The sequence below is a fragment of the Myxine glutinosa genome, chromosome 5, assembly GCF_964187855.1.
Source record: "Myxine glutinosa chromosome 5, kmMyxGlut1.1, whole genome shotgun sequence".
NCBI classification, from domain to species: Eukaryota; Metazoa; Chordata; class Myxini; order Myxiniformes; family Myxinidae; genus Myxine; species Myxine glutinosa.
Genome location: NC_136265.1, coordinates 115,400,359 through 115,423,130, shown reverse-complemented (window position 1 = coordinate 115,423,130; position 22,772 = coordinate 115,400,359). Strand labels below are relative to the sequence as shown.

At 44.2% G+C, this 22,772-nt stretch overlaps 2 protein-coding genes across 6 annotated transcripts in view; one reads left to right on the top strand and one right to left on the bottom strand.

The window, feature by feature from the left end:
* Positions 1 to 13,980, bottom strand: part of FRG1 (FSHD region gene 1) — a 33,631-nt gene extending 19,651 nt beyond the window's left edge. The window contains exons 1-3 of one of the 5 annotated variants that reach the window (XM_078778590.1): positions 13,876 to 13,980; positions 11,441 to 11,509; positions 8,617 to 8,681 (exon numbers count right to left, since the gene is read on the bottom strand). In XM_078778590.1, the coding sequence (XP_078634716.1) occupies positions 8,617 to 8,681; positions 11,441 to 11,502 (127 nt within the window). In that variant the 5' untranslated portion in view covers positions 11,503 to 11,509; positions 13,876 to 13,980. Of the gene's footprint in view, positions 1 to 8,616; positions 8,682 to 11,440; positions 11,510 to 13,275; positions 13,744 to 13,875 lie in introns of those variants that run through there. The other 4 variants (XM_068116488.2, XM_078778588.1, XM_078778591.1 and 1 more) reach the window with 4 other exon arrangements.
* Positions 13,981 to 15,180: 1,200 nt separating this feature from the next.
* LOC137427211 (FAST kinase domain-containing protein 5, mitochondrial) lies at positions 15,181 to 21,206 on the top strand. The gene is made up of 2 exons (XM_078778563.1): positions 15,181 to 15,284; positions 18,827 to 21,206. The coding sequence occupies exon 2, from the start codon at positions 18,860 to 18,862 to the stop codon at positions 21,068 to 21,070; it is 2,211 nt and encodes a 736-aa protein (XP_078634689.1). The 5' UTR covers positions 15,181 to 15,284; positions 18,827 to 18,859; the 3' UTR covers positions 21,071 to 21,206.
* The last annotated feature ends 1,566 nt before the right edge of the window (positions 21,207 to 22,772 follow it).

The following is a 22,772-nucleotide window of genomic DNA, read 5'->3' as shown; positions in this document are numbered from 1 at the left end:
CACATTTGTCATGATCAACCTTCGTGAAGTGGATATGCTCCTTGATTGGGTCATTCTGTAGGCGTTTCAGTAGTTTCTCTGACCGATAATTTGAGTTCTCATATCCATTCAGTTTCAGTTCCTCGACATAGAGCAAGCGCAAGGAAGAAAGCTGTAGAACTTTATTCTGCTGGATGACCTGGGTTTGAATGTGTTCCAGTACTGAGTTGAATGCCTTTTCATGGGCGGCTGACATGCAAGCCTGCTCCTTTGGTGCTTCGGCTCTGTGAATCGCACGCTCATAGTTGTAGAATGCTGTGCGGAAAGCTTTAAAACATGACGGATGGTGTTTGGCCTCACATGCAAAGAGGTCTTTGTTTTTCACCTTTCGATGGAGTCGATAGAGACCCATTTTCTCAGCCCGTGTTTCGATTTGCTCCCATGCATTTTCTTTGTTTTTAAAGGATGGGAAGGTTGTAGGCCTCTCAGTATTGCGATGAGCATCTTTGGTCTCAACTTTCTCACAAAATATACACTCTGGCGGGAAGATGGGTTCAGCAGAACCTCCTGGTTTACGAGGAGAGTGATGCCATGATGAGGTTGATGGCCCTGGTTCTGTATCATCTCCCAGACGATGAAAGTGGCGGACAAAGTGCTTATAACACTTGCTGTGATATCCTACTCTTTCTAGGTCATCAGGAAGAGTTGCCGGGATCTGATCACATACTGATTGCATACGACATGGGGAGTCATGCGGTTGGTTGAGACGTCTATCCCGGATCTTTTGAAGCAGTTGCAGTTTTTCTGAAGCAGATCCTTTAATTTTACGGAGGGGCGTGAAATCCCCATGATCAGACATGGATGGTACATGAAGGATGCATGTAGGAGGAGAGCTTTGGGCTGCAGGTTCTACACTCCGTTTTCTTTTGGGCATGCTTGCTGTCGATGTCTACCATCACTGTTAAATGACAAATAAGAAATCACGAATGATGTTAAAAGTGCCTGTGAAAGGAGGCTCTGAGTTTTCAGTGAGGTAACAGAGGTTCTGAGTCATGTTCTACACTAGGGTACTTTTTAGCTGACTAAACCATGTTTAGTGGCATCAAAAGTGCTAATAGCTAAAACATCTAAATTCTTCCACACTAACGTTAGCTATCTAGGCCAATGAAACATTGTGCTAAGTTACTGTAGCTAGCTCAGCTGTCGTGCCTCTTTCTGGTTCAATTCATATACAGAAGTCAACAGATATGTCTCATGTTTGGCATTAACAAAAGTTTAAGTTACACCGACATTAGGAACATACTGTACATAGATGAGGCTAGCTTTAACGTTAGCTAACATGGTGCTAGCTGGCTCAGCTGTTATTCTGCCTGTTTATGATTTCATGCAGAAACTGAAGTCAAGAGTGTGAGTAACATTATAGTTAGCATCTTACCTGGCTAGATTGGAGGATGAATACCAAGAACAACACACAGATGGAATGGAAGACTGAACTTTCAACTGAGGTATTCAATAACATCAACGTTACCAATTGATACGAGCGCGCGACATTACCAATTGATACGAGCGCGCGAGCGCGCATGTTACATGGATGGAAATGTAAAATGGCAGCTATAGCAGCACTAATTTGGATCTCTAGTCTGTCATTTCTGCACTGTGATTGGATAACATAAAAAAATATGTTTGGGAGTTAACAGCAGGAGTTGGTAGATTTTACGTGGGCTGGGTGAGAAACCTTTAAATAAGCAAGTGAAAATCTCTCGCAATACAAAGTCAATGGTGGGAAGAAAAGTTGAGTGGTACCAATGTTACTGCCAATGTCCCGCCCCTATGCAAGACTCAGGAGCATCTTGTTGACATTTAACCTTGAAAATACCTGGGTTTAGACCCCTTATGTACCATGTTAAGTTATCTGCAGTATTAACGTATCCTTATCATTTGTAAAACTGATTATTTTGTAATTACAGCATTAATATGCATACTAGTATACCATAGACACATGTAATCATGTTATGAATAGTTCTATCATGATCTATGCCCTTCAAAACATGGGTCTAGACACCTTCATTTTTCAATTATCTGCAATATTGGCTGAGATAGGTCAAAAATCGTTTTTTTGATAATGGCAGCAGTAATTTGCATAAAAATGGTATGTGGGACATTTTTTCAGCTTGGGGCCATAGCTAGTCATTTTCTACACATTTTTTCCAATCTAGAATCTCCGGGGGGTGCAGGGGGACCTAGTCTTCCTACTAGACTACTTAAACCACAACAGATATCAAGTTGTAATAATCTTTCTGTTCTTCGTCCCCCCCAGTGTTCTCCAAGGCTCACGCCGTCCACAATCAACCTCCTTATGTCGAAACTACCAAAATCCAGGCTCACTGCTCGCCTGTACTCATTCATTCCTCTTTTCTCCACCTGTGGAACCAACTTTCACATCCACTTCAATTTCATTCTCCACTCCAGGTCTTCAATCCAGCTGTTCACCACCATCTTGGATCGGCCCCAATCCAAAACCATGATCTTTTCTATCCTCGTTAACCTCCCCCTTCCACTACCTCACCCACCCCGAGCCCACATCCTTCCAAATTTCCAGTTTTTTTTTTCCTGAGAGTTTCCTTCTATATCCATCTTGTCCACCCCAGCCCCACATTCCACCCACACCCATTTTTTTTTTTTTTGTTGTATATGAGATCGAGGCTCGTGTAAGAGCTAACATTAATCACAAAAAGACAAACTGAGAAATAAAACATAAGATAAAGGGAGCGGGAGACAATATGGGGAGAGAGGGAAGCACACAAGCACAACAGTAGAGAACAGGGACATCGGGAGATCTGTGGGAGGGAGGGGGCTTGGGGGGAGGAGGCACGGGAAGGGGGGGGGGGGAATGGGAGAAGTACAAAACACAAGGATACTGCAAGGACTTCCAGGAAAGAAGTCGGAATTTCAAAAAAGTGGATCTGGGGTGAATTAACGGGGGTACAATAGATCAACTCAAAAAAAGAAAAGTGCGGGGGTAGAAAAGATCAAAGAAAAAGTCCTTCAACTCTACTGTGGGTTTCTCCCCTCCCCTCTCTCTACTGCTGCTTTTGTCCTGTTGTGTCCCGATCCATACTAGGTCTTCCATGAGCCCTGACTGCGTACAAAAAAAAAAAAAGATCTCAACGATGCACTTTGTACATCTTTCATGATAAATCTCAAATATCGCAGTTTCACGATCTTCGAGGGATCCATGAGTAAATTTACTTTCTCTCTCAAAGTGTACGATGTGTTCAATTTGATGAGCAATCGAGTCAACGTTTCCATGAAAAGTAGTTTGATAAAACAAGAAATTTCATTTTTACAAAGTTTTTCTCGCTAAAAGTGCATTTTACTTGGAATGGCAGCATGGACACGGATTCGACTCTCAATGAGGTCGACGGACGATCGGAGAGACGACGAATCTTGAAAGGACAAATACCACCGTCAGACACAATTCCGATATGATGAATGTTTATGGAATTTTCACTTTGTGATTCCTTCCTGGTGACGGAAGAGACGTCTGCATCCAGCTTCCAGGCATCAAGGGAGCTCCTCCGAATGCTCCTCAGTGCCTCACGATGCATGAAAGATTCCCTAAAGCCTTTTACTACACACATGTCTACATCTCAATCTCATGAAGTCCATCCTCAAATCCTCCCATAATCCCCTTACATTTGTTTTCAACAAATATAATAAGCATCGCATATGGACAAAAATACCTTCTGTTCATGTTTATTTAAGATAACAATACTGAGGTTCATGGAAGAGTGAAATGATGGGCAACATAATCATGGTGGGGTAACAGGCAGATGCAACAAGCAAGGGGATAAATGAAGAAGAGGGAAAGGAATGTTATGGCACTTTTTCCACCGCGGTACCGTACCGTACTGTACTGTAACCAAAATCCGTTTTTTCGTTTTTCCATTGCCAAGCAAACCGTACCGTACCTAAGTACCTGTGCTAAATTTCGTTCCTGCTATGGATAGGTACCGAGCGAGCCGAACCTATAGGTGGAGCTAGCAATACTGCAGACCGTTGATTTGTCAATCACAATCGTCAATTCAGGAAGAAAGTGAAAGGTAGTCGTAATGTTACTAGCTATATATGAAGGCTAACGTAACATACTGTACCTGTATTCTTTGTTTGCGCCGACGAGCAAGGCCCAAATCTTCGTTGTCGGTCTTCATAATTGTCTGCAAAGGTTTCTTTCTCGTTTTAGCTGTCTAGAGGGGTCAATATATGGTTGAACCCCCAAAAAATTGATGCAAAAGGTTTTTCAACGGATTCTGGTACCATTGGGCATGCTAAATAACATACTAAAAATCTAGTAACATCTGACTTCCGGAAAGGGGTCATTTTCAAGATGGCGTCCAACATGGCCGCCGGGAGCTTAAAATGGCCATATCTCAATTATTATTCAACCTAGAAAGGTGGTTTTGGTGTCTAACCCTGGGTTTTAGGGCCCAAGGAATCCAATTGAATCAATAAAATTACCATCAGTTAATTATTTATTGACAAGTCCAAGATGGCATCCCAAGGTGACATCCTGATCCACTAAAATGGCTCTGTCGAATAGTAGTCAACCTAGAGAGATTTTTTCAGTGTGTATACCTAGGTTTAAGGCACCCAGGAAATCATCAAAATTACTTAAATAAGCACAAAGTAATCAGGTAATCCAGTAAGCCAGGTTTACCAGCCCATTCGCCATTTGTTGTCTTATACAGTTAGTCGCTATTAATCATCATCCTCTGACTCACCAGAACTCACCATCCTCCGCCAGAAACGTCTTCCGAAAGGCTGATAAGCCACAACTAGCACACGCGATCTGTGATCATGCAAGTGATGCCATCCTAGATTCTGTACCAGAAACGGAGATCCACGTCCTTGATGGAGGTTCACTCCTTCACAGAATACCATGGAAGAGTGGAGAAAGCTATGGTGAAATAGCGCCGTCGTATGCCGACTTCACCATCCAGCATTATGGTTCAGCTACGACCATTGTCTTTGATGGCTATGAGGAAGGGCCGTCCATTAAAGACAACACGCATCAGAGAAGAGGACACAATATTCATCCCATTGTCAGCTTCACTGCTGAGACAAAGTTCTCAGGCAAGAAGGAGGAGGTCCTGTCAAGAGATATCAATAAACAGAGACTGATCGGGATGATAAGTGATGAACTGAGAGAAAGGTATTGCACTGTGGTCAATGCACCTGGAGATGCTGATGTAGATATAGTAAAGGCTGCAGTGGAGGCATCTCTTCTACACACCACTACACTGATTGGAGAAGATACTGATCTCCTTGTCTTACTCCTTTACTATGTGCAGGGAGACAGTAAGAGCCTTTATTTCAGATCAGACAAGTCCAAAGCTGATGGCAGTTTTAAAGTGTATGACATCAACCGTCTAAAAGAAATCCTCGGACATGACGTGTTCTCAGTTGATATTCATCCATGCCATGACTGGTTGTGACACGACTTCTCGGATTTTTGGTGTTGGCAAAAAGACTGCTTTCCAGAAGCTTGTAAAAGGAGACCCTGTCCTTCGGTCTTGTGCCAACACATTCACCATCCCAAACCAGACCACAGAGGTGATCGATGACCTTGGATGCCGAGTAATGGCTATCCTCTTTGGTGGCAAGTGCAAAGATTCCCTTGCAACAATGCGATATAACACCTTCAGCAAGAAGGTTGTCTGCTTCGTCTTTTGTAACACCCGAACGTCTGCCCCCAACTGAATCTGCTACCAAACTTCACTGTCGTAGAGCGTACTACCAGTTCATGGTGTGGATGGGAAAAGAAGAGGGTATGGATGCCATGAAATGGGGGTGAAGCCTGCAGGATAATCCGTTTGTCCCACTTATGTCAAGAATGAAAGCTGCTCCAGACAGTCTCTTGAAGGTCAATCATTGTAACTGCTCCACTGCCTGCAAGACACTCTGCTGCTCTTGTAGACGATATGGACTACCATGTACTACTGCCTGTGGACCGTTCCAACTTGAAGAATGTGACAATCCACATAACAAGTTTCTTCCAGAGGAGTCGGAGGATGACGATGAATAGCGACTAACTGTATAAGACAACAAATGGCTAATGGGCTGGTAAACCTGGCTTACTGGATTACCTGATTACTTTGTGCTTATTTAAGTAATTTTGATGATTTCCTGGGTGCCTTAAACCTAGGTATACACACTGAAAAAATCTCTCTAGGTTGACTACTATTCGACAGAGCCATTTTAGTGGATCAGGATGTCACCTTGGGATGCCATCTTGGACTTGTCAATAAATAATTAACTGATGGTAATTTTATTGATTCAATTGGATTCCTTGGGCCCTAAAACCTAGGGTTAGACACCGAAACCACCTTTCTAGGTTGAATAATAATTGAGATATGGCCATTTTAAGCTCCCGGCGGCCATCTTGGACGCCATCTTGAAAATGACCCCTTTCCGGAAGTCAGATGTTACTAGATTTTTAGTATGTTATTTAGCATGCCCAATGGTATCAGAATCCATTGAAAAACCTTTTGTATCAATTTTTTGGGGGTTAGGTGAGTTTTTTTCGTATATTGACCCTACTAGTCCTCTTTCTGGCGTCTTTCAGCTCCTGAAACACGACGTCTCTCTTTTTGCATTTCGCTGAATAGTGTAGCAGCATAGCAAACCTGTTGTGCATTTTGTGATACAAGCACCAAATTTGGCACAAATGTACATTAATATGTTGCGAACATTTTCAGATATTGGGCCACTTGAAATTCCGTAATTTTTTTTTTCAAATTTTTTCAAATTTCGTAATTTCAAATTTTTCGCGTGACACCGTCACAATTTCGGTCTTCGAGGCCGGCCGATATAGTGGGGCGGCTTAGCCCAAATATTCAAAAGAATTGTGCATTTTGTGATACAAGCACCAAATTTGGCACAAATGTACATTAATATGTTGCGAACATTGTGTGGTCAGCAATGAAGACGAGAGTCTGAATTACATGTATGCAAAAGACCTTGTGAACCAGTGAAGCAAATACACGGGTAAGCATGAATTAAATCTAGGGCATGATATAATTTCCATGATGTTTACCTCTACACTCAATGGTGGAAGGAGGTAATGTTTTGATCCCAGCTTGTCTGTATGTCTGTTTGTCTGTTAGTCCACAAAATTCCAGACAAAGCTTGTAGTAGTGGTAGTTGTAGTGGTAGTGGTGATAACAGAAATTGTTATATAGAACTGAACTTATATTATTATTATATGCAGAAAATAACTTCATTTCTATATGCCCTGCAGTGGACAGGTTAATTGGTTTATGCACTGAAGGGGTCACCCTGGTGTGCACTGCTGTGTTCTGCCTCACTGAGTTGTTCAGGTATGATGTACTCAGCACAAGCTTCCGGTCGGCCCGGAGGTGGGGGTGCGGGGCCTGTCACGGAACGTCAAAACAAACGGCCTGCCGGGGCCGCCCAAAAGTCGGGCGTGAGGGGCGCGTCCACTAATGGAACGCCTCTCGCTTCCCAGATCGAGGGCCACGTGGTCAGGAGAACCTCGTCCCTTCCGGTCACACTTTGCCTATCGGCCGGCCTCGAAGACCGAAATTGTGACGGTGTCACCCGAAAAATTTGAAATTACGAAATTTGAAAAAATTTGAAAAAAAAATTACGGAATTTCAAGTGGCCCAATATCTGAAAATGTTCGCAACATATTAATGTACATTTGTGCCAAATTTGGTGCTTGTTTCACAAAATGCACAATTCTTTTGAATATTTGGGCTAAGCCGCCCCACTAGAAGTAAAACACAGCTTCAAGTTCCTCCGTAGTTGTGGAGCTGTTTACAGTTTAGTGTCGCATGAGAAACTAGAATGTTACTTAGTAGAAAGCATTCCAGTTGTTTGTATCCCAGAGTAGACCAGAAAATCACAATACAGAATCACATTTAATCAAAATCATCCGTCCACACCTTTGAGATATCCTGATACGTATCGTTTTTGGCCCAATCTCCCAATGGTGAAGAATCACTTTAAAATTCTAGTAGCCGGATCCGAATCCAGAACTTCACCAAAATCTAATCATTTCGTCCTTGTCACATACACTACATCGCTGCCATATTTCGTCCTAATCCGTCCACAACATTTTGAGATATTTTGTTCACAGACAAACGGACAAATGGACAAACAAACAGACAGGGGTGAACATATAACCTCCATCCACCTTTGGTGACGGAGGTAATGACGTCACCACAGCGGTCGCATTTTTCTTCCGTCACTTCAGATAACTCCGCCTATTTTCACGGTTCTGTTGTGTGATGGAAAAACGACACAGGGATTACCGTACCGTACCAAACTGTACCGTACAGCGCCGTACCGTACCGTACCGTGCAATGGAAAAGCGCCATTAGAGGGGTGAGATAAGCAGCGTTAATGGGGGTAAAAGAGAGGGTAGGGAGGAATTTTTATATTGTGGGAAAATATGAATAATACATAAATATATCTTCATCAATTCCTCTAAAGATAAAGGGCTGACAGAAGGTATTAATTTGTGCTGATGGGATGCTATCGTGGTATCTTAGAAATTAAATGTTCATATAATTCGTTTGTTTTTATCCATCACGAAAACAACCATCTTCATACCCACGATGTCCAACTGCTCTTCATCCACATCTTCCTTTTTCTGCTTCTTGTTGCGCTTTTTACGCCTGAATCAAACAAACACACCGGCATGCGTTCGAATGATTAACAATTCCTTGTGTTGGTCTGTTCGCATTCCCAGTCTGAATCCTGGCTCATCATAATGCGGGGTTTTTTTTTTTTTTTTTTGTATACTGAATCGAGGCTCGTGAAAGAGCTAACATTTATTTCACAAACAAATCAACCAGACAAACAAAATATATAAAAGGAGGGAGCGGAAGACAAGATGGGGAGAGAAGGGGAAGCACACAAACACAACATTTGAGAGCAGGGAGATGTGTGGGAGGGAGAAAGCTTGGGGGGAGGAGGCGTGGGAAGGGGTGGGAGAAGTATAAAACACAAGGACACCAAGGACTTCCAGGACAGAAGTTGGTATTTCAAAAAAGTGGAATTGGGGTGAAATTAGCGGGGGTAGAAAAGATCAAGGTTTTGGATGGGGGAAGATAAGAGATGGTGGTGAACAGCTGTTTTAAAGACCTGGAGGGAGGAGTGGGATTGAAGAGAGTGAGGGAGTTTGTTCCAGAGGTGGGTGAAAAGAGGAATGAAGGAGCGAAGGTGAGCAGAGAGTCTTGATTTTGGCAGTTTAACCATAAGAGGGTTGCAGGCAGATCTTGTGCGACCTGTAGGAATATTTGCAGGACAGAGCCCAGAGAGAGCTGGGGGAGCAAGGCCAGAGAGGAGTCGGTAGAAGATGGAAAGACCACCAACCTGCCTGCGGCGAGTGAGTGAAAGGCCCTTGGAGTTAGCTTCATCGCGGGAGATTCCAATGATTCTGAACGCTTTGGTTTCAACAGCGTGAAGACGAGCTAGGTGTGAGGCAGGAGCACCAGCCCAGAGGGGAGAGCAGTATTCCATCGAGCTGCGGATGAAAGCCTTGTATGTGGTGAGGAGCTCAGGTGTGCCAAGGAAGGATTTCGCACGACAGAGGATGCCCAGTCGGCGACTGGCTTTGGAGGCCAGATTTGAAATGTGGTTTTCCCAGGAAAGATCATGGCAGATAGTGAGACCCAAAAGCTTGAGTGACAGAACCTCTTGGAGAGGATTATTCAGAAAGTGGATGGGAGGGTTGTCCAGTCGGTCTTTTCGAAGAGACAAAGTAAGAATGTGAGATTTGTCAGGATTGAAAGACATGTTCCACTTGTTTGCCCAGTCTGTGATTTTGTCCAGGTCTGCAGAGAGTGAGGAGGCTGCAGACTGCCGATCTGAGGGATGAGGAATGGAGCGACAGAGAGTAGAGTCGTCAGCAAAGAGATAGAGAGGATTTTCAGGAGAGTCGGAGAGATCATTGATGAAGACCAGAAAAAGCACAGGGCCCAGAACACAGCCTCGGTGAGGGGAACTGTTGAATGACAATATTGTGGACATCAACAGAGTCATGTACTCACTCAGTATTTGTATAATTTAATATCACTGGGAAGAATACTCATTGTGTTACAATAGGAATACATAATGTAATCAACTCACTCCGCACAAGGACTCCGGGCCGACACGAGTATTCTTCCTCGACTGAGTGAACCGAGCTCAATTGGTATCATTCGGAACAATAGGAGACCATTTGATTGGGTCTTCACAGGAGGAGGGGGTAGGAGGGAGGAGATCGTGGGGGAGGCGAGGGATCACCGATTAGGAAGCAAGAAGTGGGAGGGGATTGATCGGGGGCCGAGAAACCTTGACAGCCATACACTTCTCAGCGGGTACCATGACAACAGACGAAGTTCTGTCTTTGTGTCACAAAGTCTATCCCAAACTTGATATTGACACAAGACTGCTCATGAAAGATACGTATATCTCTCCATCACAAGTCAATTATTGAGTTACACCAAAGTCTGAGTTTATACTCTTGAATTCCTAAGTTTGTAACACATGGAAATACACACATCTTAATAATACAATTAATCCTTTTCTACAAGATCATTATGAACTACAGCATAGTATTATTAAGATTCATCAAATAACGAAACTATTTCTATCTGAGTAACAATACATTAAAGTTTATTGTCATTGCAATACATTTTATTAATTCAGAGGACCAGGGACAGGTTTGAATTTGAATGCCTGCGATAACTCGCCGACTCCTGGCTTGTAGAGGTCTTTATATTTCGACAGAACCCAGGTTCAAATCCAATATACCACTTGTACTTGTTTGTCCAATGTCTACTCGTGTCCTTGTAGTTCATGTAAATGTTCTTTGTGTGGACCAATGACTGCCAGGTGTGTGAAACCTCCTTCATCCACGAGCCTGAGGTGAGCGTGAAAAATACCAAACAGGTGTCCGGTATCCGGTAAAACACGAGTGGCGTCCGGTACAAGGTTAATAACCAACATGTTAACGGTTTAAAATGTAAAGCCATCTTTAGTGAAACATTTTCGTTTTGGTATTTCGAGGATGGATTGTTGAACGGTTCATGATTCTCACTTCTCATCACAAATACCAGCTCGTTGTGTTTGTTGGCAACGTTACAAATATCCATCTAATTATGGCTTTCTGGGACACGAGTACGACGTTCAGTGTGTCCACCATGCATGGGTTATCTACACAACGCGACACGGTAGCACTGGGGTTTGACACGTCACGTGATCCTCCCCGATTGTCTCTGTGATGACAAACATTCAAAATGGCTTCTCTTCATGTCGGTGAAACTGCTTTCGGCACCGAATCGTGATGAACCGTGTTTTGTGTGCAACTCGGACTTTTCGGAATCGATAATAGAATGAGGGAACATTGTTTGTTAGAGAAACAAGAAAGAAAGAAGACATCGCATCTCACCCTGATGTTTTGCATCCTTTCATTTTCAGAGGGGTTGCTATGACCAGGTCATAATCACTCATCCTCACTCTGGGGTGAGGGGTTAAAAACAAGGAAAGGAGGTTAAATTCAAGGGAAATGGGTCTGACTGGGGACATCGACTGAATGAGGGTGGAAAGGAGGCCACAGCAGAATGTGGGGCTTGCAGGTGCCTAGTGTAAGGTGCATCAAAGGGTGGGCTAATTGGCATGAGAGGGTAAGGTTAACGATAGTGAAGAAAGGTTAAATGGTGACAAGAGTGATAACCATAAGTGACAAGGGAGAAGAGGGATAGGGGTGAAAGAGGGAGAAGAGGGATAGGAGTGAAAGAGGGAGAAGAGGGATAGGGGTGAAAGAGGGATAGGGGTGAAAGAGGGATAGGGTTGAAAGAGGGATAGGGGTGAAAGAGGGATAGGGTTGAAAGAGGGATAGGGGTGAAAGAGGGATAGGGGTGAAAGAGGGATAGGGGTGAAAGAGGGATAGGGTTGAAAGAGGGATAGGGGTGAAAGAGGGAGAAGAGGGATAGGAGTGAAAGAGGGAGAAGAGGGATAGGGGTGAAAGAGGGATAGGGGTGAAAGAGGGATAGGGTTGAAAGAGGGATAGGGGTGAAAGAGGGATAGGGTTGAAAGAGGGATAGGGGTGAAAGAGGGATAGGGGTGAAAGAGGGATAGGGGTGAAAGAGGGATAGGGGTGAAAGAGGGATAGGGGTGAAAGAGGGATAGGGGTGAAAGAGGGATAGGGGTGAAAGAGGGATAGGGGTGAAAGAGGGATAGGGGTGAAAGAGGGATAGGGGTGAAAGAGGGATAGGGGTGAAAGAGGGATAGGGGTGAAAGAGGGATAGGGGTGAAAGAGGGATAGGGGTGAAAGAGGGATAGGGGTGAAAGAGGGATAGGGGTGAAAGAGGGATAGGGGTGAAAGAGGGATAGGGGTGAAAGAGGGATAGGGGTGAAAGAGGGATAGGGGTGAAAGAGGGATAGGGGTGAAAGAGGGATAGGGGTGAAAGAGGGATAGGGGTGAAAGAGGGATAGGGGTGAAAGAGGGATAGGGGTGAAAGAGGGATAGGGGTGAAAGAGGGATAGGGGTGAAAGAGGGATAGGGGTGAAAGAGGGATAGGGGTGAAAGAGGGATAGGGGTGAAAGAGGGATAGGGGTGAAAGAGGGATAGGGGTGAAAGAGGGATCGGGGTGAAAGAGGGATCGGGGTGAAAGAGGGATCGGGGTGAAAGAGGGATCGGGGTGAAAGAGGGATCGGGGTGAAAGAGGGATCGGGGTGAAAGAGGGATCGGGGTGAAAGAGGGATCGGGGTGAAAGAGGGATCGGGGTGAAAGAGGGATCGGGGTGAAAGAGGGATCGGGGTGAAAGAGGGATCGGGGTGAAAGAGGGATAGGGGTGAAAGAGGGATAGGGGTGAAAGAGGGATCGGGGTGAAAGAGGGATCGGGGTGAAAGAGGGATCGGGGTGAAAGAGGGATCGGGGTGAAAGAGGGATCGGGGTGAAAGAGGGATCGGGGTGAAAGAGGGATCGGGGTGAAAGAGGGATCGGGGTGAAAGAGGGATAGGGGTGAAAGAGGGATAGGGGTGAAAGAGGGATAGGGGTGAAAGAGGGATAGGGGTGAAAGAGGGATCGGGGTGAAAGAGGGATAGGGGTGAAAGAGGGATCGGGGTGAAAGAGGGATCGGGGTGAAAGAGGGATCGGGGTGAAAGAGGGATCGGGGTGAAAGAGGGATCGGGGTGAAAGAGGGATATATCGGCCTATATCCCCTATTAGTATTAATATGATAAACTATTTGAGAAATAAAACAAGGAAACGGGGTTTTGTACTCTGAGGCCCAGTGGCGGCCCAAAGCCCTGTCCTCAATCACTCATTTGAATGACAAATTTATCGCCTCACCCCTCACGCCTCACTCCTCACGCCTCACTCCTCACGCCTCACTCCTCACGCCTCACGCCTCACGCCTCACTCCTCACTCCTCACTCACATTATTGCACGAATAACCGCATGTTAAAAATTTTATCGAAAAGGTTCGTTTGGTATCGCAAAATATAGCTTATCGCAAAATAAAGGATAAAGAGAACACAAAAACGTAAATTCAAACTCACGCTCTTGTTTATCCACAGAACGTGTGACGTCACCGGAAGAAACGCAGAGCCAACAAGCTTCCTTTTTCTTTTTTTTAACTACACTAACTTAGTGATACCTTGGTTTATCATTGTATAACTTATCTGTGATGATATTATAACAACATTTGATCAAATCGACTGCAAAAAAATAAAATAAATAAATATCACAATCCTTCTCACATGCACCTCCCTAAACGACTTATGTTTGTAATTTCAATAAATCGAAAATGAATTAAACAGAACAAATATAATTTGTAAAATAAATAAATAACATTCCTCGACAGTTAACAATGACCTTACATTAGGAGATCTGGAATATAGAATAGAAAAAGATGCCTGCCGCCAAATTCCCGAAGGAAAGGCAGCACTCCGTCTTAATTTAATATAAAAGTTCTTTAAAACTGTATTTTATAAGGTATATTTATTTTATAAGGTAAGGTATATTTATTATTTATAAGGTATATTTTATAAGGTATTTAAGCGTCTCTGGGCTCCCTGAAAAGCGCTATATAAAATAAATGCATTATTATTATTATTATATTTATATTTATATTTTTTATAAGGTATATTTTATACCTTATAGACCTCATTTAATCTTGAAAAATGTATAAACCTATATTAAAGTAAACACGAACTTTTCATGAAGAATCTCGTTCTTATTTTTAATTTTTTTATTCATTTATTTTTTCACGGTATGAACACGTTTATGGTGTTTCCTTTATAACGGCGGTTCATTTATATAAATACTGCACACATAAACACTGCTTCTTTTTTTTTAACACTATTCACTTCACTGTACATGATTATTGCAACTGTACGTGTTTATTGAGGAGCGAAGTGCGAAGGTGGAATTCACACTGTACGTGCTTTTTGAGGGAAGGTGGGACACTCACTGTCCGTGCTTATTGAGGAGCGAAGGTGGAACTCACACTGTACGTGCTTTTTGAGGGAAGGTGGGCCACTCACTGTCCGTGCTTATTGAGGAGCGAAGGTGGAATTCACACTGTACGTGCTTTTTGAGGGAAGGTGGGACACTCACTGTCCGTGCTTCTTGAGGAGCGAAGGTGGAACTCACACTGTACGTGCTTTTTGAGGGAAGGTGGGACACTCACTGGCCGTGCTTATTGAGGAGCGAAGGTGGAACTCACACTGTACGTGCTTTTTGAGGGAAGGTGGGCCACTCACTGTCCGTGCTTATTGAGGGAAGGTGGGACACTCACTGTACGTGCTTATTGAGGAGCGAAAGTGGAACTCACACTGTGCATGCTTATTGGGGGAAGGTGGAACTCGCACTGTACGTGCTTATTGGGGGAAGGTGGGACACTCGCTGTACGTGCTTATTGAGGAGCGAAAGTGGAACTCGCACTGTGCGTGCTTATTGGGGGAAGGTGGAACTCGCACTGTACGTGCTTATTGGGGGAAGGTGGTACACTCACTGTACGTGCTTATTGAGGAGCGAAAGTGGAACTCGCACTGTGCGTGCTTATTGGGGGAAGGTGGAACTCACACTGTACGTGCTTATTGGGGGAAGGTGGGACACTCGCTGTACGTGCTTATTGGGGGAAGGTGGGACACTCGCTGTACGTGCTTATTGAGGGAAGGTGGGACACTCACTGTACGTGCTTATTGAGGAGCGAAAGTGGAACTCACACTGTGCATGCTTATTGGGGGAAGGTGGAACTCGCACTGTACGTGCTTATTGGGGGAAGGTGGGACACTCGCTGTACGTGCTTATTGAGGAGCGAAAGTGGAACTCACACTGTGCGTGCTTATTGGGGGAAGGTGGAACACACTGTACGTGCTTATTGGGGGAAGGTGGGACACTCGCTGTACGTGCTTATTGAGGAGCGAAGGTGGAACTCACACTGTGCGTGCTTGCAGAGGAGCGAAGGTGCGACACTCGCTGCACGTGCTTATTCAGGAGCGAAGGTGTAACTCTCACTGTACATCTCAGTTGGACTCGTAGCTTGATGACTGGAGAGGATATTATGGCCAAGAATATTGGTACCCTTGCACTTTTTTCAAACAATGCACCATTTCTTTCAGAAAATTGTTGAAATCAAAAAATCTTTTGGGATCCACATCTGTATTTATTTGGTTTGCAGTGGAACAAAATTAAAAAGCTGAAATAATTACTAAATCTTAGCTTATTCCACACAGAAATCCTAAAATGGCTCGGACAATATTATTGGCACCTTTTAGAAGTTGTTAGAAATGATTAGATTTCAAGCAGGTGATTCTCCTTTACTTTGGAATTAAATTCACCTGTGGTGGGTTGCAGGTGCGTGCAATATAGAAATCACTCATTCAACCAGTTTGAATCGAGAAAAGGAGTCATTCTGCTGTTTTGTATCACTGTGTGTACCGCAATGAGCATGGAGAAAAGAAAGAAAACCAGAGAATTGTCTGAGGAGGTCAGACACAAGATTGTAGCCGATCATGGACAATCTCAAGGTTACAAGTCCACCTCCAGAGACCTTGATGTTCCTGTGTCCACCGTACCGTACACACTGTTATCAGGAAGTTTCAGGCCCATGGCACTGTAGACAACCTTCCTGGACGTGGCCGCAAGAGAGGACTTCATCGAAGATTGCAGCGAAGGATTATTCGAATGGTGGAGAAAGCAACTCGATCATCTGCCAAACAGGTTCAAGCTGACCTTCAGACACAAGGTATGACAGTTTCAACACGCACCATCCATCACCAACTCAATGAAAGGGGGTTCGATTGTAGGAGACCCAGGAGGACCCCACTGCTGATAGAGAGACATAAGAAAACCCGACTGGTGTTTTCCAAAACACACCTGAACAACCCAAAATCCATCTGGGAGAATGTCCTGTGGACAGATGACCAAATTAGAGCTTTTCTGTAAAGCACATCATCTCTGTTTACATAAAACAAAATGAAGCCTTCAAAGAAAAGAACACCTTTCCTACAGTCAAACATGGAGGAGGTTCAGTGATGTTTTGGGGTTGCTGTGCTGCCTCTGACACTGGGTGTATGAATGTGCGCATGGCATCATGAAATCAGGAGATTACCAAGGCATTGTGGAGCGCAATGTTCAACCCAGTGTTGGAAAGCTGGGTCTCCGTCGAAGGTCATGGGTCTTGCAGCCGGACAATGGCCCCAAACACACTTCAAAAAACACCCAGGAATGGTTCCAGATAGAATGCTAGACTGTGCTGAAGTGGCCAGCAATGAGTCCAGATCTAAATCCCATTGAACACCTGTGGGGAGATCTGAAAACAGCAGTTGGGAGAAGGGCACCCTTCAAATCTGGGAGAACTGGAGCAGTTTGCACTAGAAGAGTGGAACAAACTCCCAGTAGAGAGGTGAAGGAAGCTCATTCATGGCTATAGGAAGCGCTTGACTGCAGTTATTTTGTCCAGTCTGTGCTACCAAATATTAAGTCGAGGGTGTCAATCATTTTGTCAATGCCATTTCTTTTTATTGTATGATTTTAAAGGATATATTAAGTTCGAATCAAAAACAAAGGTTCTGTCATATTAACAGTAAAATAAAGAATTGTGGAGACAAAATACTTTCGTCAATTTCAACTTATTTTTAGAGAAACTTGTGAGTTATTTGAAAAAAGTACAAGGGTGCCAATATTTTCGGTCATGACTGTATGTGCTCAGAAATCAGAGATACAAAAGAAACTCGCATCTCTCACCCATAATGGCACCTTCAGCCAAATAACACTCACCTACTGACCATAGCTGTTTACATCCGGAAATGTAAATATTGTTACAGATCTGTCTCAGGGTGAATTATATATGAGCAGCCATCACAATCACTTCCCCAAATGCGGCCCTGAAGAAGCCGCCATCCCATGGATAACTCGGTGGCGTGACATGTTGCTGAGCAACCACAGACACTATCTGAAACATTTAATTTAAGTGGGGTCCAGCATCTAAATCCCGTTTTACCTTCCCGGAAAATTTAACACTCCAGATAGAGAGCTGCGCTTCCAAGCGCCACAGAGACCAAGATACGGCCGAGCATTACCGTAGGTGGACAGGATAGGGTGGCTACCGACTACCCATAATGGAACATCAGGGGAGAACTCCCTGTTTTGCAACACACTGTATCAGTGTATCATCGATACAAGCTGACAACCGGACAGTTTGGAAAAGGGTAGTTATTCAGCAAAAGGCATTATGTTACAAAGCAAGCAGTCTAAATAGGAATCCTTATTCTAGGCCCTTTCTCAGTCAACTTACCACAGATACATGGGCACCATTCTCATTCCAGGGAAATGGAGAGAAGGGGATAGCCATAGGTGTGAAGAAGATGGGGCGTATTTTCGACCCCATGCTCACCCGCAGTAGTCGGGAAGGGGAACATGTGCTGTCTTTCTCTCTCTCGCTCTCTCGCTCTCTCTCACTGTCACTCCATCTCTCTCTTTCTCCCTCTCCCTCTCTCTGTCTCTCACTTTCACCCCATCTCTCTCTTTCTCCCTCGCTCTCTCTCTGTCATCATCTATTATCATCATCGTTTTATGGCCGTTTCCATGCTTGCATGTGTAATTTGTGATTCACCTAATGGCTGCTTCACCAAAAGGCATATTTAAGGCATGTTTTTTTTTTGCATGGCAGCAGGGGACTTTGCAATCGGTTTCCTTCTTTTGTAGGTGGATGGTCTACCAAGGCTAAAGAGCTCCACCTTCCCTGGATGGATTGGTGAGTGTCGCAGCAAGTCCTCACAATGAAGGCCATGCACACTAAACCTCTAGGGTACCAACCTACTCTGAGATCCTCAGTTGGATATATGAAATAACTATACTCGGGTTTCTTCATGTGCGTTGGTATGCACTACCCCCGGGGTCTCAGAAATTCGTCACAATATAAAAGTTTATAATTCGGCCGCAGAACCTTAATGTCGGCAAAAGCAAAGTTGAGAAAGCCTGTATTAATGGTCATGGCGGATCAAACGTGTCACCTCACCTTAAACGTAATGAGTCGAGGTGAATAATATGTCCTTATGTCCTTCAATGTACCCACAACCATGAAGGGACAACTAACCAGCAATGTTAAATGAGCCGTTCACACAACCGTGGATGTTACATATTAAGGGTGGTGGTAGGTGGTGAATGAATAGGTTGCACAAAGTTGCGCAATAGGTTAAAATACATTTTCATTGCGAGAGATGCCTTGATTGTTTTTCTATTGTTGTTGTTGTTGTTGTTGTTGTTGTTATTGTTGTTGAACCGTAATATATGCAAACATTAACTTTGCGTTTTATTTTTCAGGCTTTGAATGCAAGTGAACTGCACAGGAAGTCGATGGCGTTTCTGCATCGTGTGCGATTCCTGTTGTGTTGTGATTATACAACAATGACAGTCCAAGCCAAGATTTCTTACCTCAAGTCTGTTGCGCACCGAGGACGTAGGCTGAATGGAAACACTGTGTTGCTCAAAAAGGGACGAGTTGCTGAATTTGGTGGTAATGGGAGGAACAGCGATGTCAAAGGTACGGGAACATTGTTGACTCGGACATTAAAAAAGGTACAACAAAAGCAAAATGCATCGCCCCCTTCTGCCTTGGGGACAGGTGCTCCCATAACACGGACGTGTTTGGTGAATCGATCCGTTGGACGTGCATACAGGTCCAAAATAAACAAAAGTCGTTATGCATTTCAACTACTTTCACCAGAATACAAGGACGTTTGTTGTGATGGAGGAACCCAAATCACTCCTTATAGAGAAGGACTGATGTTGCTGAAAAGCTCGTGTTTTGACAAAGGAAGTGTGACGGAAAAAGATCTTCTGGAGATTCTGCGTACATTGAGTGTTTCTTTTAATTGCCACAAGTTCTCCTCGGAGCCTGAATTCTCCAAACTCCTTCAGGCTGTCACTCGAGGAGCACAGCATTTCAGCAACGATTTTCTCCTTGAGGCATTAAAGGCTTTTGTGGCCTTGGACCTGCCGTCTCACCTTCCTGAATTTGAACCTTTTGAGGATGAACTTTATGAGCGTATGGGTGACTCGGACATCGACCGTCTGCTTTTGGTTGGTGACCTGTGCATCCGTCTCGGCCTGTGCGCACCACGGTTTCACGAAAAGTTTTTTGCTTCTGTCGTCCCGGCCTGCTCAAAGCTCACCAGGCCTCAGACCGTTCAGCTCGCGTACATTGCCGGTGAATACCGCCGGGTTCCCAGTATTCTCATGAAGTATTTGGAGTATTCGGTCCTCAGGCATCTCTGCAAAATGAACATGGAGGAGCTCGGTGTGGTCTGTCTGGGATATTTCAAGGTGAAAAGCCTTCTCGCTCAAGAAACGATGCTCAAGATCGGGGATATTTTGATCGGTGCAGACTTGGATTCCACCAGCAATTTCACTTTGGTGAACATACTCAAGATGTTTCGCCTCACACATACCACCCATCCTAAATTCATCAAGGCCATTGGACAAACCTTGCAGCTACGCCTGCCAACGATCGGCATTTCGAGCATCATGCATTTCTCCCTGGCGTTATCTTCTCTGCACTGGTTTGACGAAGCGTTGCTTCAAAAGATATCGAGCGAGATCCTCGGAAGGAACCATTTGGGTCGCTGCAAGGACATTTCTAAAATACTCTGGTCGTTTGCGTTGATCAACTATGAACCTCCGATGGCAAATGATTTTTTTAATTTGTTGACAGACCAGATCAGAAGAAAATTGAAGGAGTTCCTTTCATACCCTCAGCATTTCATCACCGCTTTAATAGCATTGGCGATTACCGGTCGGTATCCGTACGACCTCCTGAACGAGGCTTTTCGACAAACGTTTGTTCGTTCTGCTCTGCAGAACACTCCGATTGATTTGACTAAGGATTTGTTTGCATTGGACCAGTCGGTAGCACTGGAATGCTCGGATTATTCAGGTAACCATTTGCCTGAGTATTTGCGACAGAAGCTTCGAGCGGCAATACAGATGCAAGCCGTAATCGATTGGTGTGCGAAGCCGTTTATCATCCAGGCCGTCTCTACACTAGAAGCTCTACTTGGTGGACCTCAGTTTGTGAAGGCGCATGCGATCTTGCCACACACGAGGTCGCTGGACCTCGAAATACATTTGAACCAATTTGGAAGTGCGCTCGCTGTATCTGAAGGCAAAACACCGGCAGAGGAAGCTCCGAGTAAGACTCAAAGGCATTCGACGGAGGTTGAGGTCACGGATGAGCTCCTCTCGCAACTCGTCATTGCTCGAAGTGGGAAAATGCTTCCATTGCACCAGAAAGATGGCACAGCCGGTCCCAACGGCAACAAAGTCTCCATATCACGGCGAGTACGCAAATTGGCGATACAGGTGACCAATGGCCACCACTACAGGTATCATTCCCGAGTGCTGTTGGGGCAGTCGCTGATGAAATATCGACAACTCGGTGTGGCCGGATACGAGGTGATGGAGATACCTTACTGGGAATGGCTACCTATTCTGGACTCGTCTCCTTCAAAACAACTGGAGTACATGCAGCAGAGACTGTATGGATGGAGAATCAAGCAAACAATTTAACAAACAAACCTTTTATTCACCATTTTTATTTATGCCATTCTGTTTGTCGATATCATCAATGCAGATGTGCTGAGTCATACTAAAGATTGTAAATGAGCCATTGAGCCTCTGTCAAATACATTTATTTTGTACCTTAGGCGTGTTCTCTGGTCTTATGTTTAAAAAGTGTTTTTTTACCTCCTCCACCGAAGGTCGATGGAGGTTATGTTTTCACCCCTGTCTGTTTGTTTGTCTGTCTGTCTGTGAGAAAGATACAGTATCTCAAAAAGTTACGCACGGATTTGGACGAAACTTGGTGGACCGGTTGTGTGTAGGACAAGGACGAATGGATTTGATTTTGGTGAAGATCTGTATCTAGATAGAAGAATCTAAGTGATTCTTCACCATTGAGAGATAAGGCCAAAAACGATATATCGCAGGATGTCTCAAAAAGTTATGGACTGGTTCTGACAAAACTAGGGTATAAATTGGTTAGGTGACAAGAACAAGCTGATTAGATTTTGGTTCAGGTCTGGATCCAGATACGACCTATCAGTGGGATACAAAATGTAAGCTGTTCACCTGGCGGAGGTATGCTCTCCACTGAGTGCCGTTCTAGTTACCTTGTGTTATCATATGAGCCATCCCTTCTAACATATTTGATGATGTGCGACTAATTGCATGAATTAAAAGTACAACGTTCGAAGTGATCTCACCAACAGATGCATCTTGTGCCTTGTTCCGGAGTCTGATGGTGTGGGAATCTGTCCACCTGTATCAAAATATGACAGACAACACTTGATAGACAAAGGATTATTTATTACTTATGTACCGAGAGAAAAGTTTGACCCTCAGGCAAGCAAATCTCAGAATTCCAAGTCACAACTTCATTCAATATATACTCAAGTTAATTTGGACATAGTAAGGCAAAAGTGGAAACTGGAGCATGAGATCAGAACACAGGAATGCTGATACGTGATACAAGGACCCTTGGCCTCCCAATTGTTACACAAGGTCAAACCACAGATAAAACATGTTTTTGCCACCTCAGCACAAAGAAGCAATTCTGCCCAGCAACTGTGAAATGACTCTGACAATTCTGTACAAGCGAACATATTTCCCTCCGCCCAGCTCGACTAGGTCACATGAGGCTTTTACCCAGGAAGGTTTTAGCCATAGCTGTCTCTGATTGGTCCAGAGATGACAAGTATCCATTTTTACTCTGACAATGGCATTGGCTGTTATTATCGCCACACTTTCTTTTTTTGGATATTGTAGTCTGTCAGTCCATCCATCACACTATCTCCTCCTAAAGGTTGGGCAGATATTCACAAAACTTGGTAGTTGTGATCACCACATGGCACAAAGGGGTGAGAGCAGTGTCATGGGGTGCATGCAATATGTAACGATTTTTTGGATTTGCCTTCCGGTTCATTCCCCAGGGGCTTGGGACAAGGGGTCGCAGGGGTCAAATGAAGGGGAAAAAAATTAAACTCTATTTGATATTGGGTCATTCCTGGGGGAACTTTTTGCCATCTTTTAATTCTGCTTTAGGTGGAGGTTTGCGATGGCGTCCTTTCGACTTCACTCTCGTTTGGTTCTCGTAGAAGGTGCTCTTGTTGAAGACCAAAGACAAGGCGATGGATTACTCTTCCATACTTCAACCACACCTGGTTCTTTCTCGGAGCAATCTCTTTAAGGAAAGAAAAATCGTTTTAAAAAC